General features: G+C 40.4%; 1 protein-coding gene across 1 annotated transcript; it reads right to left on the bottom strand.

The window, feature by feature from the left end:
- Positions 1-76: 76 nt before the first annotated feature.
- LOC133711991 (uncharacterized) lies at positions 77-12,827 on the bottom strand. The gene is made up of 3 exons (XM_062138069.1): positions 12,204-12,827; positions 585-826; positions 77-482 (listed from the first exon to the last, which is right to left on the bottom strand). The coding sequence occupies exons 1-3, from the start codon at positions 12,672-12,674 to the stop codon at positions 233-235; spliced, it is 963 nt and encodes a 320-aa protein (XP_061994053.1). The 5' UTR covers positions 12,675-12,827; the 3' UTR covers positions 77-232.
- Between the last annotated feature and the right edge of the window lie 4,936 nt (positions 12,828-17,763).

Here is a 17,763-nt window from a genome sequence, read left to right as displayed (position 1 = left end):
CTTATGTTCTGCATCAATCAATATCGTGGCCCAAAAACTTCGAAGTCACTAATAGATGAGTCTCTTTATGAACCAATGAAAGTCAATTCTGGTATGCTTATTGACCACAACAGCTAGCTTAGCTAGCCATGAAAAGTCACAGACAAGAATGCTCAAATGCATAACAGAAACACTGGTAGCAGCGGTACAAGAACACAACAAACTGACACAATACACAGGGAGATGCAATGCATTACTCGAATTTCTTGATGAAGTCGTGAATGTGTTCACTGATTTCATCGGCCTTTTCTTGGTTGTTAAAATGGGCAACTCCTTCCATTACAACCACTTCTTCCAAGAACGGTACATATTTCTTGAACCCGCCATTGTGTATGAAATCCTTGGCGCCAAGAGAATTATAAACAAGGTCTTGGTCTCCCACAATGAACTTAACTGGAACTTTCACTTGAGCCCCAATCCAGGGTGCAAGGAGTTCCCAATTTCTACCGAGAAATAAAACCAACCATCAACATTACATTGGCATTTGGACATCAAGGCAGAAACTTTAAATCAGTAAACATGCAACCAGAGTTTGAAGTACATACCGGTCAAAGTTTCGGTAGTAGTTTAAGCCACCAGTGAAGCCCTTCTTCTCAAATTTGCTGACATAGTAGTTAACATCATCCTCAGACAACCAACTTGGTAAGGCGATCGGGGCATCTGGGGGATGTCCGAAGCCTTTACCTTTAGGGAGGAAAAGCGGACCAGGGTGGCGTAAGGTCAAGAATTCCCTAATAACTCTTGCAGTACCAATTTGGGCGAACTCGGCTTCTATCTCTCCAGGCTCCTACAAGGTGAGTAAGGTGAGTAAGTAATCTGTCTATCATAATCATATCAATTGCAATCTCAGTTTTTTGTTTCTAAAATGAACTAATTTCGATGACTCCAACAAAACTGTGTCGTCAAGTTACTACCCTCTAGAAAAATGATAATAAAACATGATGTAAAATGAGCGGGAATGGGGGCGTTCTTACAGGAATGGAGAATTCGAAAACCATCCACAACTTCATATATAAAGTGCATTTGAAATCCTGCTCCATTTTCATCTAAAATTATTTACTAACTTTTGCAAATAGATGAAAACCATGATCTTCTGGAATCTAATTAGACCCGCCTCCACCGCTGGAGAGAGTAAAGAAGTCATGTTTAAAGTCAAGACCAATGATATTGAATACTCTTACAAAACAAAAGAATCTTCAATAGCATCTTTCATATATGCATTGACAAGCAGAAACTGCAGTTAATAACAATTCAATCACTAGATAAAGGATAGTGGGATCAAGATTTATAAATAAATATGTGTTTAAGGATATCTCTATTTGTGTTTGGCCCAAACTCTAGGTTACTTGACCTAGTGGTAATAGGGTTAAATTAGAAGGATCTAGATTCCTATTCAATGTACGATTACTTTCCTTGTACGATTGAGATTCTATGCATTGTAATCCTCTATATAAAGAGACCCCTATTATCAATGAGAATACACAGCAAATTCCTCTCAATTTTTAGTTTCTCTACAACACGTTATCAGCACGAAGCCCTAACCCTGAAACAAATAGCCAAACCATGATTCAAGAAGCTAAAAACCTTGAATCCGAATACAAAAACTTGAAGCCTTTTCTGCTTCCACCTCACACATTGAAGAACTCAATCCCAGGAGTCCAGAACCGGCGGCCCCACCCCAAGAACCGGCCGGAAACCCACCGAACCGGCCACCGGAAGCTCCATACAACTTGCAGCAAATATTCCACCGGTTCACCATCTTCCGGACCTCAAATTTCCACCAAATTTTGTCCCAAGAAGCTCCTCCACCTGAAGATTCTGTAACCGGAAGAAAAATCACAAAAACCGGCCTAAAAGTGGGTGAACCGGCCGACTGAATCTTCTGCAGAAAACCGGCAGAAAAGAGAAAGAAAAAAAAAAAAAAAAAGAGGAAGGAGGCAGCCCTAGCCAAGCCCAAGCCGAGGTCCACTGACCTAAGCCCAGAGGCCTGCTGACGTCAGCGTCCACGTCATCCTTGCACACCACGTCAGCTCCGTTCTGCCACGTCAGCGCCGCACTGCCACGTCAGCTACCCGGTCAACTCCAGTCAACCCTCCGGTCAACGACCGCCGGCAACATTTCCGGCCAACTTTTCCGGTCACTTTTCCGCGACTTTTCCGATCACTTTTCCGGCGACATTTTTCCGGTCAAGATTCCCGGCAACTTTTCAAGGTAAACTTTTCTAAAAGTTCCCGTTTTTTTTTTATTACTTTTCTCTTCTTTTTCTCGGGGACTTCCAACATCCCTTCTTCTACCCCTCTTTCTTCTTCATAGGGGAGACCAATAGCCGAACTGTGGGGGTTCGTGCTCACTCCAAGCTTGGAGCTTGTAGAGTCCTCCAAACTTAGAGTTTGTTGAGAAGAAAAACGATCGACCACATACATCATTGTTTCGATCTAATCCAAAACCCCTCTTGGAATCGGATTTTCTTGGAAGCGACTACGCTCTGAAAATCCCTAATTTCTTGTAAGCGACTACGCTCAGAAATTTTATATGTTTTCGTGGTAGCCTTTCACGCTCCGAAACTAACCCTAATTTCTTGTTCTCTTTCAGGATGAGTGACCTGAACAAATTGGACTTTGCTCCATTGGGAACAACTGGCTCTGAATATCACAGGTGGGTTCGTGATGTCCGCCAGCATCTCAAGGCCGATGGAATCCTGGATACGATTCTCGAGCCTAGCCAGGACGTGCTAACTGTTGAGCAAGCTCAAGCTTTGGAAGCAAGTAGAGCAGCCTTAGAGGCAAATAAGGCGAAAGCCATCATCCTAATGACTCGTCATATGGATGATTCGCTCCAGTACGAGTATATGAATGAAGAAGACCCCAGAAGGCTGTGGGTCTCACTCGAAGAAAGATTTGGCAACGTCCCTGACTCCTTCCTTGCTTCCTGACCTAGAAGTGAGATGGCATAGCCTCCGCTCCTATGATTTCAAGTCAGTTCTTGACTACAACTCGGAAGCACTTCGCATTAAATCCTTAATGGAATTCTGTGGTAAAGAGATCACAAATGCGATGTTGATTGAGAAGACTCTCTCTACCTTCCCCGTTTCTGCATTGATGGTTGCTAAGAACTATCGAATTGATGTTACTGCAGGACGGATCACAAGGTTTCATGAGCTCATTGGAGCTATGAATGTCACTGAAAAGTATGACAACATCCTTGTGAAGAACTATAATTCGAGATCCGTGGAAACAGAGCATATTCCGGAATCCAATTATAGTCGCGCCTCTAAGAGAAGGTGCCAAGAGCGAAACCCTAATCTTAGGGATACTTTTGGACGTTCTGGTCCATATAATCGCTCTACTTGGGAAGGTAACTGCCAAAATAGGCGAACACGGAACCGAAGAGGTAAATGTGGAAAGAGAGAGGGAGGCAACGCCTCTGGCCATGTTGGTGGCGCAACCAACACTAAGAGCCATCTAAATGACGCTTTCAAAGCGCCTCAATCAATGGAGTTCGAGCAAAGAGATGTATGTTCTCAATGTGGAGTGTCTGATCATTGGGCACACATTTGTAGAGCTCGTGAAGAACTTGTCACCGCCTACAAAGCATATTTGTGAAGCAAGAGAAGCTCACTATGTAGAACAAGAAGATCAAGAAGATGATCTAGAGTGAAGGGTTAAAGACTACAAATCTGGCTGGGATCAATAGATCGTCAATTCTGTTTAAGTCTTTATTTTCCAAGAGATGTAGGCAATTGCCATATTATTTTTGTAGTAGATGCCTATGGTTTAGTTTTTTTTCAAAGTAGGCGTACTCAATGTAAATGTGATGTCTAGGAAGGTTTTGAGATAAGTGGTAATTAAGCGAGCTTTACTCCACCGACATCTCCCTACTCACCTGGTCACACTTGCGTTGGAATTACCGAAAGAAGTTAGACGACTACCATTGTTTTGCATTAGCTAAGCATTTGGATTAGATTCTCCTAATGGTTAAGAGGCAATGATGTACTCCGTTGGCTTATGAATAAAATTTTGAGTTCTTTTCATTATGACTCCATTTTGATTCATGAGCATGTTACTTTGTGACTACGATGGCTGGGCCATCAGTATTAATTCAAGGACATGGAATAGCCCAAGTTCTCTTTTCCAAATGGCACCTTGATTAATGTCACAGAAACTCTCTACGCTCCTAGGGCAACTCGCACCTATGGATAGCCAACGGATTCCATGCGAAAACGCATGTAGAGAACAGTAATGAGTTCCTTTGCAATGCCTCTAATGATTGCGAACGAAGGCGCATCTTAGAGAAGTTTATGTGTCTCTCTAGTGGACTCTATGTCACTATTCGAGCTATTAAATCCAATAAAGCTATGAGAGAAGATCTCTTGGATTTAGACACATATTGGCTTTGTCTCGACAGGATAAGTCACCCTGGTCATGATATGATGATCCGTCTACTAAAGACTTCACATGGACACCCTCGAGCGAAATGAAGCAAGAATCAAAAATTGGTTCCTGGACTTAGCAAGACCGCAACAATTGCAGCATCTGGCGCTGCAGCTGTCTTGGGGCGCCATATGGCCGCCCAAGTCCCTTGTGACAACGCCATATATGGCGCTACCCATGGCCATGACGCCATGGATGTCAATCCCCATGGTTATAACACCATGGATGCCACTTCCCATGGTCATGACACCATGATGGGTGATGTAGTCACAAACTTTGCTTCAATATGCGTCTCAAACGCTCAGGCCCAACCAAAACTCTCCTTGGTTGCTTCTAAAGCCTCTCGCTCATTTTACGAAGCCACTTCCTTAGGAAAATTAGGATTGAGACCGTCCTATGCAAAGGATATGAAAATACTCATTATGTTCTTACATAGAATCCGTAGGGATTCTGTGGACTGATTCCACCAACTTGCGGACGTTTAAATATCTCATGATGTTGGTTGATATGCAAACACGCTGGTCACGTGTTGTGCCATTGTCCACTTGTAATGCTGCTTATGAAACACTCCTAGCACACATCATATGACAACGGCCTCACTCCCCGAATCATCCTATTCAGTCAATTGGATTTGACTATGCTAGTGAGTTTACATCGAAGACTTTCGATGGATATTGCAATGAGACTGATGTTGGACATCATATTCTCATGTACACACTCAAATGGTCTCGCGGAAACGACTACGATGGTAGTCAGGACATTGGAAATGCGCCCCAATCTCCTTATCCGCTTGGGGTGATGCAATATCGCACTCAGCAATGCTAATTCGTCTACGACCCACCGCCACTCAATCTACCTCTGCGTTACAGCTAGTGACTGGGTACAAATATCGTACTTACGCATATTTGAGTGTGCCATTTATGTGCCAATTGCGCCGCCACAGCGCTCTATAATGGGTCCTTACAGACGAATGAGCAACTCAGTTGGATTTGAGATTCCAACAATCGTCCGCCAATTAATGCCCTTGCATGGCGATCTCCTTACCGCTAGATTTGCGGATGTCACTTTGATGAGACAGTCTTCCCGTCGTTAGGGGGAGATAAGAACACAGATGTTCAGCAGGAACGACAGGAATTGTCGTGGCCTGTCCCCACTATGTCTCATCTCGATCCCTACTAAAGTGACGAGATCACACAAATATGCTGCAAACACGCCCGCAAGGATGGAAGTCCCTACGAGAGGACGTAGCGCCACCCTACACAGAGGTAGGCATGGCGCCAATGCCAAAGAGAGTGGTACTCTGGCGTTATAGGCCATGGCCCCAGCTAGGATGCGTGGGAGGCTCGTGAGTTCGAATGATACTTTGGCACATTCCAACCCTTTGATCATCGACACTCAAAATCCGTCTCATGAGAATCTTCCGGGTTATGGTTATCGTTGGGGGACGCCTCAACGTTAGAACCCTATTCCTGAGAATATAGAGCTCTATGAAACTTACACTAGTGTACATGAGACGTGGGATAAAAACTCCATCATAATTGATGATGTAGTCACGCATTTCGTTGCGCATGAGTTTGTTGAGTCCGATGATATCGAACCACGCTCCGCTGATGAATGAATGCCAACGTAGAGAGATTTGGCCTAAATGAAAAGATGTGATCCAGGTTAAGATGGATTCTCTAACGAAGAGGAAGGTTTTCTGAGCTAGTGATGCCAACACCTCCTGACATAAAACCTATTGACTAATGGGTCTTCGTTAGAAAGTGTGATGAGAAAAAGAGATGGCAATCTCGCCTTATGGCGCAAGGCTTCTCACAAAACGCCCTGGAATTGACTACGATGAGACATATTCTCTCGTAATGGATGTCATTGCACTCCACTACCTTGTCAGTTTGGTAGTTTCCGAATAACTGAACATGCAGCTTACAAATGTGGTCACTACGTATCTCTATGGGGATCTAGATACGGAATATACATGAAGGTTCATGGTGAACTTCATTTACCCAAGTCAAGTGGCTCTAGACCACGGAGCGCGTTTACAAAGAGGTTGAAACGCTCACTAAAGTGACTACTTGATTGGGAAGGGATATGCCCACGCGTTTCCATAACAAGTTTCGGATTCTATCGCGGTTCATGTTGGACATGATCTTCATTGGAAGCCCTTAAAGAGTTAAGGGAAACCGCTGAACACTAGAAATCCGAGTTTGAGATGAAGGATTTTGGGAGAACACGATTATGTCTCGGTTTGGAACTTGAGCATCGTGTTGATAGATGCTTAGGCATTTTGACAAGGTCAAGCCTTCAAGCACCCCCATGATCGTTCGTAGTCTTGATCCTGAAAAGGATCCTCTTCGTCAAAAGGATGATGACGAAGATGTGCTAGAGGCAGAAGTGCCTTACTTGAGTACAATAGGTGCATTATTGTACTTAGTTAAATGCACAAGACCGGACATCTCATTTGCAGTATGCTTGTTAACTAAGATATAGCTTTGCGCCAACGCGACGCCATTGGATTGATGTAAAAGATATCTTTCAGTACTTAAGATGTACGATTGATATAGGTTTGTTCTATCCCTACAGAGAGATGACTGATTCAGTCCCATCACACACCAGGAACACCGCCAACACTGGCTTGCGTCCTCTATCCCCATCCCAAAACAACATGTGTTTTGGAAGGTTTTGCTGATGTTGGGTATCTCTCTGACCCACACAAAAGTCTTCCCAAACTGGTTAAGTGTTCACCATGGGTAAAGACCGTGATAACTTGGAGGTCTACAGAAATAGACCCTAGTCGCTATATCTTCGAACAATGCACAGATCATTGCTCTTCACGAAGAGATTTGTGAATGTATATGGATTGGATCCATAATTACGCATGTTCGAACAATTGTGGTTTGAAGTCTACCATAGATGAGCCTACGAGCATTTAGGATAATGCAGCTTGTTTTGAACAAATGAAGCAAGGCTACATCAAAGCGACAACACCAAGCTTAATCAGCAACAACAGACTCTCCTCAAGATCAAAATGAACTAGGTTCGATCTGAGGACAGTGTGGCAAACTTGCTCACTAAGTCATTGCCTAAATTCCACTTTCGAGAAACATGTTGGTAGCATCGTTTACGGAAGTTATCCGAACTCCCCTAACCGTAGTCATCAGGGGGAGATGCAGACATCAGGGGGAGATGTCTACATGTATGGTCTCGAAACGTGAAGGGTGTGTTGTGCTCTTTTTCCCCTTCGACCGAGGTTATTTTTGTCCCACTGGGTTTTTGTTACTCGGCAAGGTTTTTAACGAGGCAACGAGAGAAACACCGCGTTTGGACAACACAAGGGGGAGTGTTTAAGGATATCTCTATTTGTGTTTGGCCCAAACTCTAGGTTACTTGACCTAGTGGTAATAGGGTTAAATTAGAAGGATCTAGATTCCTATTCAATGTACGTTTACTTTCCTTGCACGATTGAGATTCTATGCATTGTAATCCTCTATATAAAGAGGCCCCTATTATCAATGAGAATACACAGCAAATTCCTCTCAATTTCAGTTTCTCTACAACAATATGGTCATTTTCCACATCAAAATGGCATAGAATATCAACTTTTCAATTAGGCCCCGTTTGGAAACAGAATTTTGATTTGGATTTGAATTTCAAATTTTAAGTATTTAAAATCTGGAGAATATCACAAATGGTCACTCAATTTTTACCTGTTCGACACTTTGGTCACTTACTTTTTAAATATATCACTTTGGTTACTCATCTTTAACTCTGTTCTTCACTTTAGTCACTCCGTTAATTTTTTTCATTACAAAAAATTTTATTTGCCACAATGTCAAGGATATTTCGTCTAACCAATCATGAAAAATTGAGAAATCTAAATTGAAATGATTGGGAGAAATGACTAACGTGAGACAAAATGCTTATTCAGTGACTAAAATGATTGACAGAGTAAGAGTTGGGTGACAAAAGTGATATATTTGAAAATTGAGTGACCAAAGTGTCAAATGTGTTATAGTTGAGTGACCATTTGTGAAATTCTCCTTTTAAAATCTACATAATTGAAATATGTGTATTTTAAATTTCACTGTTTGGATTGAAAAAAGATATGTAAAGATTTAAAATTGAAGATTTAGATTTTACAACATTAGAACAACATCCAACTCAACCAAGTCAACCATCAAAAGCTTCAGAGCAATCAGAAACTTGACTCAGAGGGGATGAAGTCAATGGCGGTGAGCTCGGCCACAGTCGTCGGAGTCAATGAGTCGTCAGAGATGTAGAAGAAGCTACAGAGGCTGAGCCAAAATGCAGAGAGAGTGTAGATTGGGATGGAGTCGGCGGCGGAGAGCTCGGCCATATTTGCCAGAGTCGTCGGCAATGCAGAAGAAGCTACAGAGGCAGATGTAATGCCCCAAACTACACCTCATCAGCTTGCGCGGGTCACAGTGCCGCGTGTCTTTAAGACATAAACTGAATGTTAAGTTTATATCCTAAAAACTCTCAAGGCATTTTTGTTAAATAGCTTTTCGTAAAACGCATAGCGGAAACGTCGAGATACTTTTTTAGGTGAAACTTTTAAAATCATTTATCGAACTAGTCTATCTAAAGTGATTCTAAATCACCAGTAAAGTAAACAAGACTTGACACATTTTCGATACAAGACGGAACAAAGACTTACAAGTTCCAGAATTAATGACTCAAGAGATTGAGTTCGAGACTAGACACGGAACCTGGCCTCCGTTACTACTATCCACCGAAGCTATTTCCACACACCCTACTCCGTCTATCAATCCCGTTACCAGTGCACAGTACCTGCATCCACACTGTTCTAGGGGTGAGCTTTCGTCCTCGCTGCTCATTGGGAAACAACTCTAATAGGTTTGAAAACAATATAATATCGCTTTGTGGCCACAATATAAAAACATACTTAAACCATTCATTTGAAGAACGACAAACTTTATATTATTTTTCTAACTTCAAAACCAATACACGATACTTAAATAAATACGGCGCCAAATCCAAGTGTTACCTGATGGCCGGTCTCATAGACTCACTACATGACCTTGCCTCAAATTAATTTATAACCAAGTAAGCGTAGCGAGAGCGTCCACTACCTAGCTACGCGCACGTACCGAGTCCGTCATTACGATCGGAATACTCAAACAACCAACGTAACTAACCCTCTGGAGGTTAAGGGGATCGAACCCAAGGAAGTCAGTGTCACCCTTCTCTCTTAAGCCATCACATCTCTCACGGTTTGGTTAGTAAGCATTACATTTTGACATAACCAAACCACATAAACTTAACGTGCATCTTTTTATAAAAAGTGTAAAATAATAAAACCACTAATCAAGGAGAGTCCAGGATCCCCTACCTGGACTCCAATGCTCTTCTTCACGTACTTCGAGAGTCACGAACCTTCCATTTCTCTGGTAACTAGAGTGCTAGATTCCAACATATTGCTCGTCATTGGATAAATATTAAAGTTTCGACAGTTAAATAATCGTCTGATCAATCTTTCCTAGTTTGACCAGGAGTTGACCAGCGTTGACCAATATTGACCAATCACGACTACCTTCACAAATAGTCCCAATTACTCGACACTTACTTGAAATTGGACTATCAATCAATTTCCATGGCTTTACCAATTATTTTCCAAAATTCAATAAATGTCGCATCACATAGTAATTCGATCGAATTTACTATGGACACCCATTTAGTTTACTTTCACTTCAAAATAAATTCGTTAACTTCTCTGTACAAACCTTGGCATCCAATTAAATATGGAATGCCACCACAACTTACTCTACTCCTTACCAGCTCCTACTAATCAGTTGTTCTAAACAATTATACCCATTCAACTAGTTTATGCACAGGTGCCACTTCGACAAGTACTTCAACCAATTCTCTATCACCTTTACACACACACACACCCCGTCCATACAACTTTGGATTCTCCAAGCCAACTCAAACAATTATATATCCAATTTCCAATGAATACTAGGCTATCTTAAAAGTAACGAAATATATTCTAGGCACCCATACTGGGTAACACAATTCACAGAGACATGCGAACAAGAGCAATCATAGTTCCAGAACATCAATCCCAACAATGCAATTTCTGGAATTTTCAAGGAAAACCTTGACTGACCTTCGTGTTGGACAAGAGCTAGGAGGTACCCCAAAGCAAAATTTTCAAACAATAGGGTTTAGTAGTTGGTATCTCTTGCAACCCTTTACTTTCGAAAATTTGGTTCAAATTCCTTGAGCACATTTTGAAAACACCACCTTTCAAAATAAACAACTTGAACCGAAATTAGAATTTTGCGAGCCGACAAAAATATTTGTGGTACCAGAACTTTTAAATCGATAGAAATCAAAAACTTTGGAAGCACTGCTCTGATTGCAGAGCCGGAAAGTGGAGACGTGGAGAGAGAGAGAGAGAGAGTAGATCGAAGGATGTGAGAGAAACCTTGGAGAGAGAGAGAGAGAGAGGAGAAAAGAAGAAAGAGAGAGGCGCGGTCTGTTTTTTCAACGAGTCAAAGACCTGATGATTTGAAATAACTAAGGTCCCCTGGTTATTTGAAATCATCAACTTTTGTTATCTGAAATCTCTGGGCTGATTTTGAAGAAATCCAAATACCCACTAAAGAAGACAGTCAAACGAGATTATTTGAAATCTCGGGGTCTTAGACTTTTTGTTTTTTGTTTTTGTAATTAATAGAGACTTCGAAAAGTAGATAAAGGAATACATACATATGATGTTAAATAACGGGTCTACTTTCGTCTTCTTCTCTCTCTTTTTTTTTAGGCTAAAGTAGGGCTGCCACTTGGTTTGGTATTTACCAAAAATTACCAAACCGATTGAATACCAACCGATATTTTAAGTTTGGTAAACCGACTTTTTGGTAATCGAGGTCAATAAAACCGAAATCGAAAATAATCGAAAAAAATTGGTTTGATTTTGGTAAATACTGAATCTACCGATTATTTATATATGAGCTTTATATACTATACTTTTCAATATACATACATGTATATTAAGAAATAAACATAAAAAAATTCATAATTGTATGAACATTACTACATATACTACACTGATAATACATGTATTTTAAGTAACCTAGTCAAATATGATTTTTTTTTTTTAAAGGAACTGGTCAAAGATGGTTAAATAATCTAGTTTTATTGAAAATGACTAAAAGTTGATGTCATATGTACAAAAGAAAGCTATAAAAAGTAGATGAATACAAAGTTTACAACTATAAAATTAGAAAACCTAGTATGGTTCATTCTAATTTATATGACAAAGAACTAATTGTTCTAAAGTTGGTAATACCGAAAACCAAAATACCGAATTTAGTAGATATGATTAAAAACTGAAAATTTTGATTGGTAATTAGTAACTCAATTTTGAAACCGAAAGCTTTGGTTTTGAAGTTGGTAATACATATAACCGATTCGAACCGACCGAGTGACAGCTCTAGGCTAAAGATAATGGGTTACTTTGAATAGTAGATACATTATCCTGTAAAATAATGGTAGATACACAACAAATCATAAAACAGAGGAATACAGATGATTAGATAAAAACCCGAGAAAGACAGATGATCAAATGACTGAAGCAACTTGGGGAAAAAAATGAAAACTCTTGCTCTAAAACAGTAACTTGGACCCCCAAAAAATCCAAAAAACTATATAATGGAAAAACTAAAATAGGGGAAAAGAAGATCGAACCTGAAACCTGCAGATGTAATAGTCGTCCCCATAAGCAGCTTTCATGGATTCAATAGTCTTGCTCTGAGGATTTCTAGGAATAAATTGCACGCTCAAGTTGACCAGAGCCTTGACTCGGTCCGGCCGAAACAGGCAGAGATACCAAGCCATGAGTGCACCCCAGTCGTGCCCGATCACGAACACATTCTCCTGGTCGCCGACGACGGCGTCCAATAGCGCCACGAGATCTCCCACCACGTGGAAGCAAGTGTAGCTCGACGAGTCGGCTGGCGCGTCGGTGTCGCCGAAGCCGCGGAGGTCCGGGGCAATGGCTCGGTAGCCGAGCGAGGCCAGGGTCTGGATTTGGTGCCTCCATGAGTACCAGAGCTCCGGGAAGCCGTGGAGGAGTAGCACCACCGGGCCTTGGCCTTTCTCGGCTACGTGCATGTTGATGCCGTTGACTTTGACTGTTCTGTGCTCTACTCCCTCCATATCTCTTCTTCTTTCTCTCCTCGTCGATGGTTTATGAATCGAGTGACAATGGAGAGTGATGATATATGGCCGCACAAAGAGTCCGTCCACTGATACAGCTGGAAGAGATCGATAAAAACGAAGTGTCAATTTAGGAACTTTGTCATTAACTGCTGCCAAGCAAATGTGGAGAGCCGCCGAATATAGACAAGGGATAGAACAACATGCGAAAATGATATCGATTAGAAATCCGAATATGATCATTGCATGACGCCTATTTTAGTAATAGAATCGTTTTTTTTTTTTTTTGGCAAAAATTTTAGAAATAGAATCTGAAAACTAGATCTGAACATGTCGTGCTGTTAAATAATCAAATGGACGGGAGTTGTTTTGTTGTGGGCAGTGATCCATCTTCGGTTTTCTAGATTTGCTTTCGCAGTGTTTTGAGCCCTGTTAGTGCCTTGGCTCTCTTGCACCGTAGTTTATGCCCCTTGGCATCTTTTCCTCAAATTGTTTTTATTACTATCAAGATTTTTATGCGTTACTTTATTTGAATTTTTCATATTCTACACCTTTTTTGCTGGAGTGGTATTTGATTTTGGGTAATTTTATATTTTTTGTTGGATTAAATTCAGTTTACCCCCTAAGGTTTGGAGATAATTCCCTGTCCTTAATTTCAATTTAATCAATTTACCCCCCAAGCTTTCCAATTTCAATCAGCCGTGTCCAATTTCTACTATTCCGTCCAATTTGGACCGTTAAGTCTGACTTTTGAGGGCTAAAATGGTCATTTCAAGACAAAAAAAAAGAATTTTTTTTTCTTTTTTTCGTTTTTATTTTATTTATTTATTTTTGTTTTTTTTTTTTCATTTTAAAATTTTTTTTTCCATCTTTTTTTTTTTTTTTTATAAATTTTGTCTTCAACCTGTACACCACAAGTTATAATAGGTTTATAAAAACAAAAAGATACTCTAGGCGGTTGAAAGTCTCTCGCTGATCTACGACATTTATGATATATCTCCGATAAAGAAAAGAATTTTAGGATATATCCCCAATAAAGTGAAGAAATGTCTGTGTAAACTTATTTTTTACAGATATTTACAGATAAAGTGTAAAATCGTGAAGAAATATTTGTGTAAAATCATTTTTTACAGATATTTATAAATAAAGTGTAAAATCGTTTTTTACAGATATTTCTTCACTTTATTGGAGATATCTCCTAAAATTCTTCACTTTATCAGAGATATATCACAAATATCGTAGATCAGCGAGCGGCTTTCAACCACCTAGAGTATCTTTTTGTTCTTATAAACCTATTATAACTTGTGGTGTATAGGTTGAAGACAAAATAAAAAAAAAATGAAAAAAAAAACAGAAGAAAAAAAAAAATAAAATAAAAAACAGAAGAAAAAAATATATAAAAAAAAAAAAAAGTTCCTTTTTATTTTTGTCTTTAAATGACCATTTTAGCCCTCAAAAATCAGACTTAACGTTCAAATTGGATGGAATGGACACGGTTGAGGAGAATTGACAAGCTTGGGGGTAAACTGATTAAATTGAAAGGACAGAGACTAACATGAAATTACCCCCAAACCTCATAGGGGTAAACTGAATTTAATCCTTTTTTGTTTGTCAAATTATAGCTTTGACTACTAATTTGTCTATGCTTCAGATTTTGTACATACTTTGTCTTCTGTTCTTGTTTTTCTCTTAGATATTTAGGCATTCTTCTTGGCCCTGTTTCTTTGCTTTACGATTGCCTTTGTTTTGTTATTCGCAGGACGTATTGGTCGATTGTTTCAAATGACTTTTTTTGCTTTTCTTTGCATGGCACATGGGTGAAATCTGAGGAAATTAGATCGCATGATGGCCGAGTTCATCGATTAGAGAAATGTTGCTGTGGAAATGATATTGGGACAGCAGGCTAGGAGCGGTTGCGAGCAGTTTCTTTTAGAATATACTAGCTTTATACCCGTGCAATGCACGTGTTATTGGTAAAAGAATGAAGAACGATGAAGTTTGAAATGACTTAATACCTTGAACTCCTTTGTTTTATGAAGCACATCAAAATGCATTTCTTCTATAAACACCATGACAATCACCTCAATCACCTTTTGCATTTCTCACTGTTTAATAATTTTTCTTCACCTCCTTGTTGATATAAACATGGGAAAACATAGGTCCGTATATTGCTCTAAACTTCTTAAGCATGTAAACTAATTTGAACATGATTGAGTCTCTCATGGAACTTCTGAAGCATGGAGATTGACTTTAACGTGGTTAACCCTCTTGATAACTGACGGAAAATGATTTGAACGTGGTCAAGTCTCTCATGAGATAATTGTTCAATTTTTGAATGATCTTGGATATATGTGTACTTTATCTACTTCCAATAAGACTATTTAAATTTAATAATTATTTGAGTTTTATTTCATTTAGGCAAGGGTATATTAGTCAAATCATATTTTGATGGAGCCTTTGACACCAAAAGATGGCCTCGTTTTATAGTAGTAGAGATGTGGGTAGTTTTGACATTGGATAAGGTGGTTGTTACCTTATCTGATGATGTTGGATAAGTTTGTTGTCACATCTTATCTGCTAATTAAAGTAGTTTGAGATGTATATTTTCTGGGCTCAAGTTCCTTTGGCCCATGTTTTATTTATCGTTGTAGTATTTGATTCAATGGTCCTCATGATTGAAATTGGGTAGCTCAACTTCATATTTTTTAAGTTGAAGCTTATGATTCCTGACTTTTATGAGCGCGTGTCTAATGCACCATGTTATGTACTATCAATATTGAGGTTTAACCTCGGTGCAATAAAGCTTCATGTTCTAACAAAAAAAAATTACAAGTTATATGGGCTAATAATATCAACTCGGACCACCACGTATACCATGATCCGAGACCATATTATAATTTCCCAATATTGCAATACTCGATCAACATATCAACATAGTTGGAATGAAATTTTTGTGACTCCCTAAACCCATAACCAATCTTATTTCAAAAAAAAAAACTCATAACTGATCTAATAACTAAATAACTTAACTGTTTACTTCCTCAGGTTTGTTCATCGCTTGATTATATGATGGCCTCCTATGTGATGTAGGACGAGAATGGGCCTGGTTTAGCCGAAAAATTAGAAAAATAAAGAAGCGGCGTGGAATCAAGAAGAGTGATTGGAAAATAGGTAATTCACGCATAATGAGGTTACCAGCCGCTGCAATATCCAAGAAAATTTGGTTTTGGACTTTTCGGGTTTCTCGTGCGAAAAGCCAGGTTCTGGATTGTGAATCAGATTGGAGTAAATTTTGGCCAGAATGTCCGTTTGAGACGTATGATACCTTTCTGGAATAAGACCGACGAGATCTTCAAGACTCACTTTAGAAATGAGATTTAAGCGATAAAAAAGCATCGAGAGAGAGCCAAAAGAAAAGCCGAGTGCGACCCTTCGGCGGCACGCCCTAGTGGCGGCGTCGTCGGACGGGTTGAAGGGGACTTAGTGTCCGATGTTCGTTGTTTGTGGAATAAACCCAATAGGAGTGGTGGCTTCGCTCTCCAGAACGCGATCTGGTGTTGCCGGGGACGAACGATGCAGGCTTGGCGGCTTGTGGATGGAGGTGGGGTCGTTCGCCCCACAAGAGGGAGATGGACAGCAGGAGGCGACGTCGTCTGGTGGTGCGAGGATGGGATCTGCGGGGCTCAGATCAGATCGGAGTGTTTCGATTTGGTCTGATTTGATTCGAGCCGTCCGGTGGAGAAGGCTGGCTAGGGGCGGTGGTGATGCTTGCTGGCGTGTTGGGGAGGACGGAATGAGGGAGGGGCGACTTGAATCTGCTTGGTGCGGCGGGGTGGCCGTCGATGGTCGGACGTCATGGCTCCGACTTGCGGGACGGAGGCGAGGTGCTTACAGTCAGCTACTCTCTTTGATTGGGCTAAGTGGGTTTTGGGCCAGGACTGGGGATCTGGCCCCAATTTCCCTTTATTTTATGTTTTATTGCTTTTTGTTACCATTAGTTAATTGTGGCTATATGCCAGCAATAAGTCCCTCCCATTTTTGGGTAGAGCGACGTGGGCATTGTCCCGGTATGCACACTCTGTGTGCCTTGTCTGGCCTAGCGAGGCGGCGAGCTATGTGCTTGATCAAATGGACGCAACCTCGTAGTGGCAGAATGAAATTGAGTGCTGCCAGATTTCTTTCTGTGCGGCAACATAGTGGGAAAGCTGTGCTATTTGTAATGATGCTTCTTCGTTATAGAGTTATCTTTCCGATATGTCACCGCTTTGTCAAAGCAAATAGAGTAGCCATTCGTGCACTCTTTGCTAATTGGTGCTTGTTAGAATACATAGATTCTGTGGAGAGTCCTGGTATTATTTTAGGATGTTCTCTTTATGCTTATTGTAATCTGGAGTTCAGGCTCTACGTCCCCCCCTTGTATTCTGCAATTTCATTAATCAAGGCATGAGGGCAGCCGCACCAGCCCCATTTCAAAAAAAAGAACGACGAAATCTTCAAGACTCACTTTAGTGAGCCCTAACAGATTTAGGCCAAAATGTGTCGTCTTAATTATCTGATTCGCGATTTAATATTTTTAGGCTAGTTTTACATTTGTTTTATGATTCTTTTTATTTAGGTTTTTATTTTCCTTTTTAATTTAGATTCTTTAGGATTTCTTGTTAGGTTATGATTGTGATTAGGTTATGACTTGGATGCCTATATAAGCATCATCATGCTATGTATTAATTAAGATCAGTTTATCATATCAAATTTAATAAAAATGAGAGTTTTTCTCTATTTCTCTGATAGACTCCAGAACTATGTCTTTTAGAGTTTATCGTTTGTAAACCCCGTTACTTCCGACTGCATCACTATGACACGTCATGGGCCTACATAATTAAAGCCCACAAACTCGAGGCCCGGTCTGCAACCTTGAATGAACTCGTCGAAGTAATTGTCCCGCTACCAAATCCTACTGACACATGCAGCCACGTTAATGTGGATATGCAAATAACGTGAGTCGCAGGTTGAGTAGTACTAGTCATCTTCTTTCTGAAACAGACACACCCAGAGAGAGACTAGCACATGATCGGCGACCCGGCCGCTCCTT

Source organism: Rosa rugosa, chromosome 5 (assembly GCF_958449725.1).
Source record: "Rosa rugosa chromosome 5, drRosRugo1.1, whole genome shotgun sequence".
Lineage (NCBI taxonomy): Eukaryota > Viridiplantae > Streptophyta > Magnoliopsida > Rosales > Rosaceae > Rosa > Rosa rugosa.
This window is presented reverse-complemented; position numbering and strand designations above follow the sequence as displayed.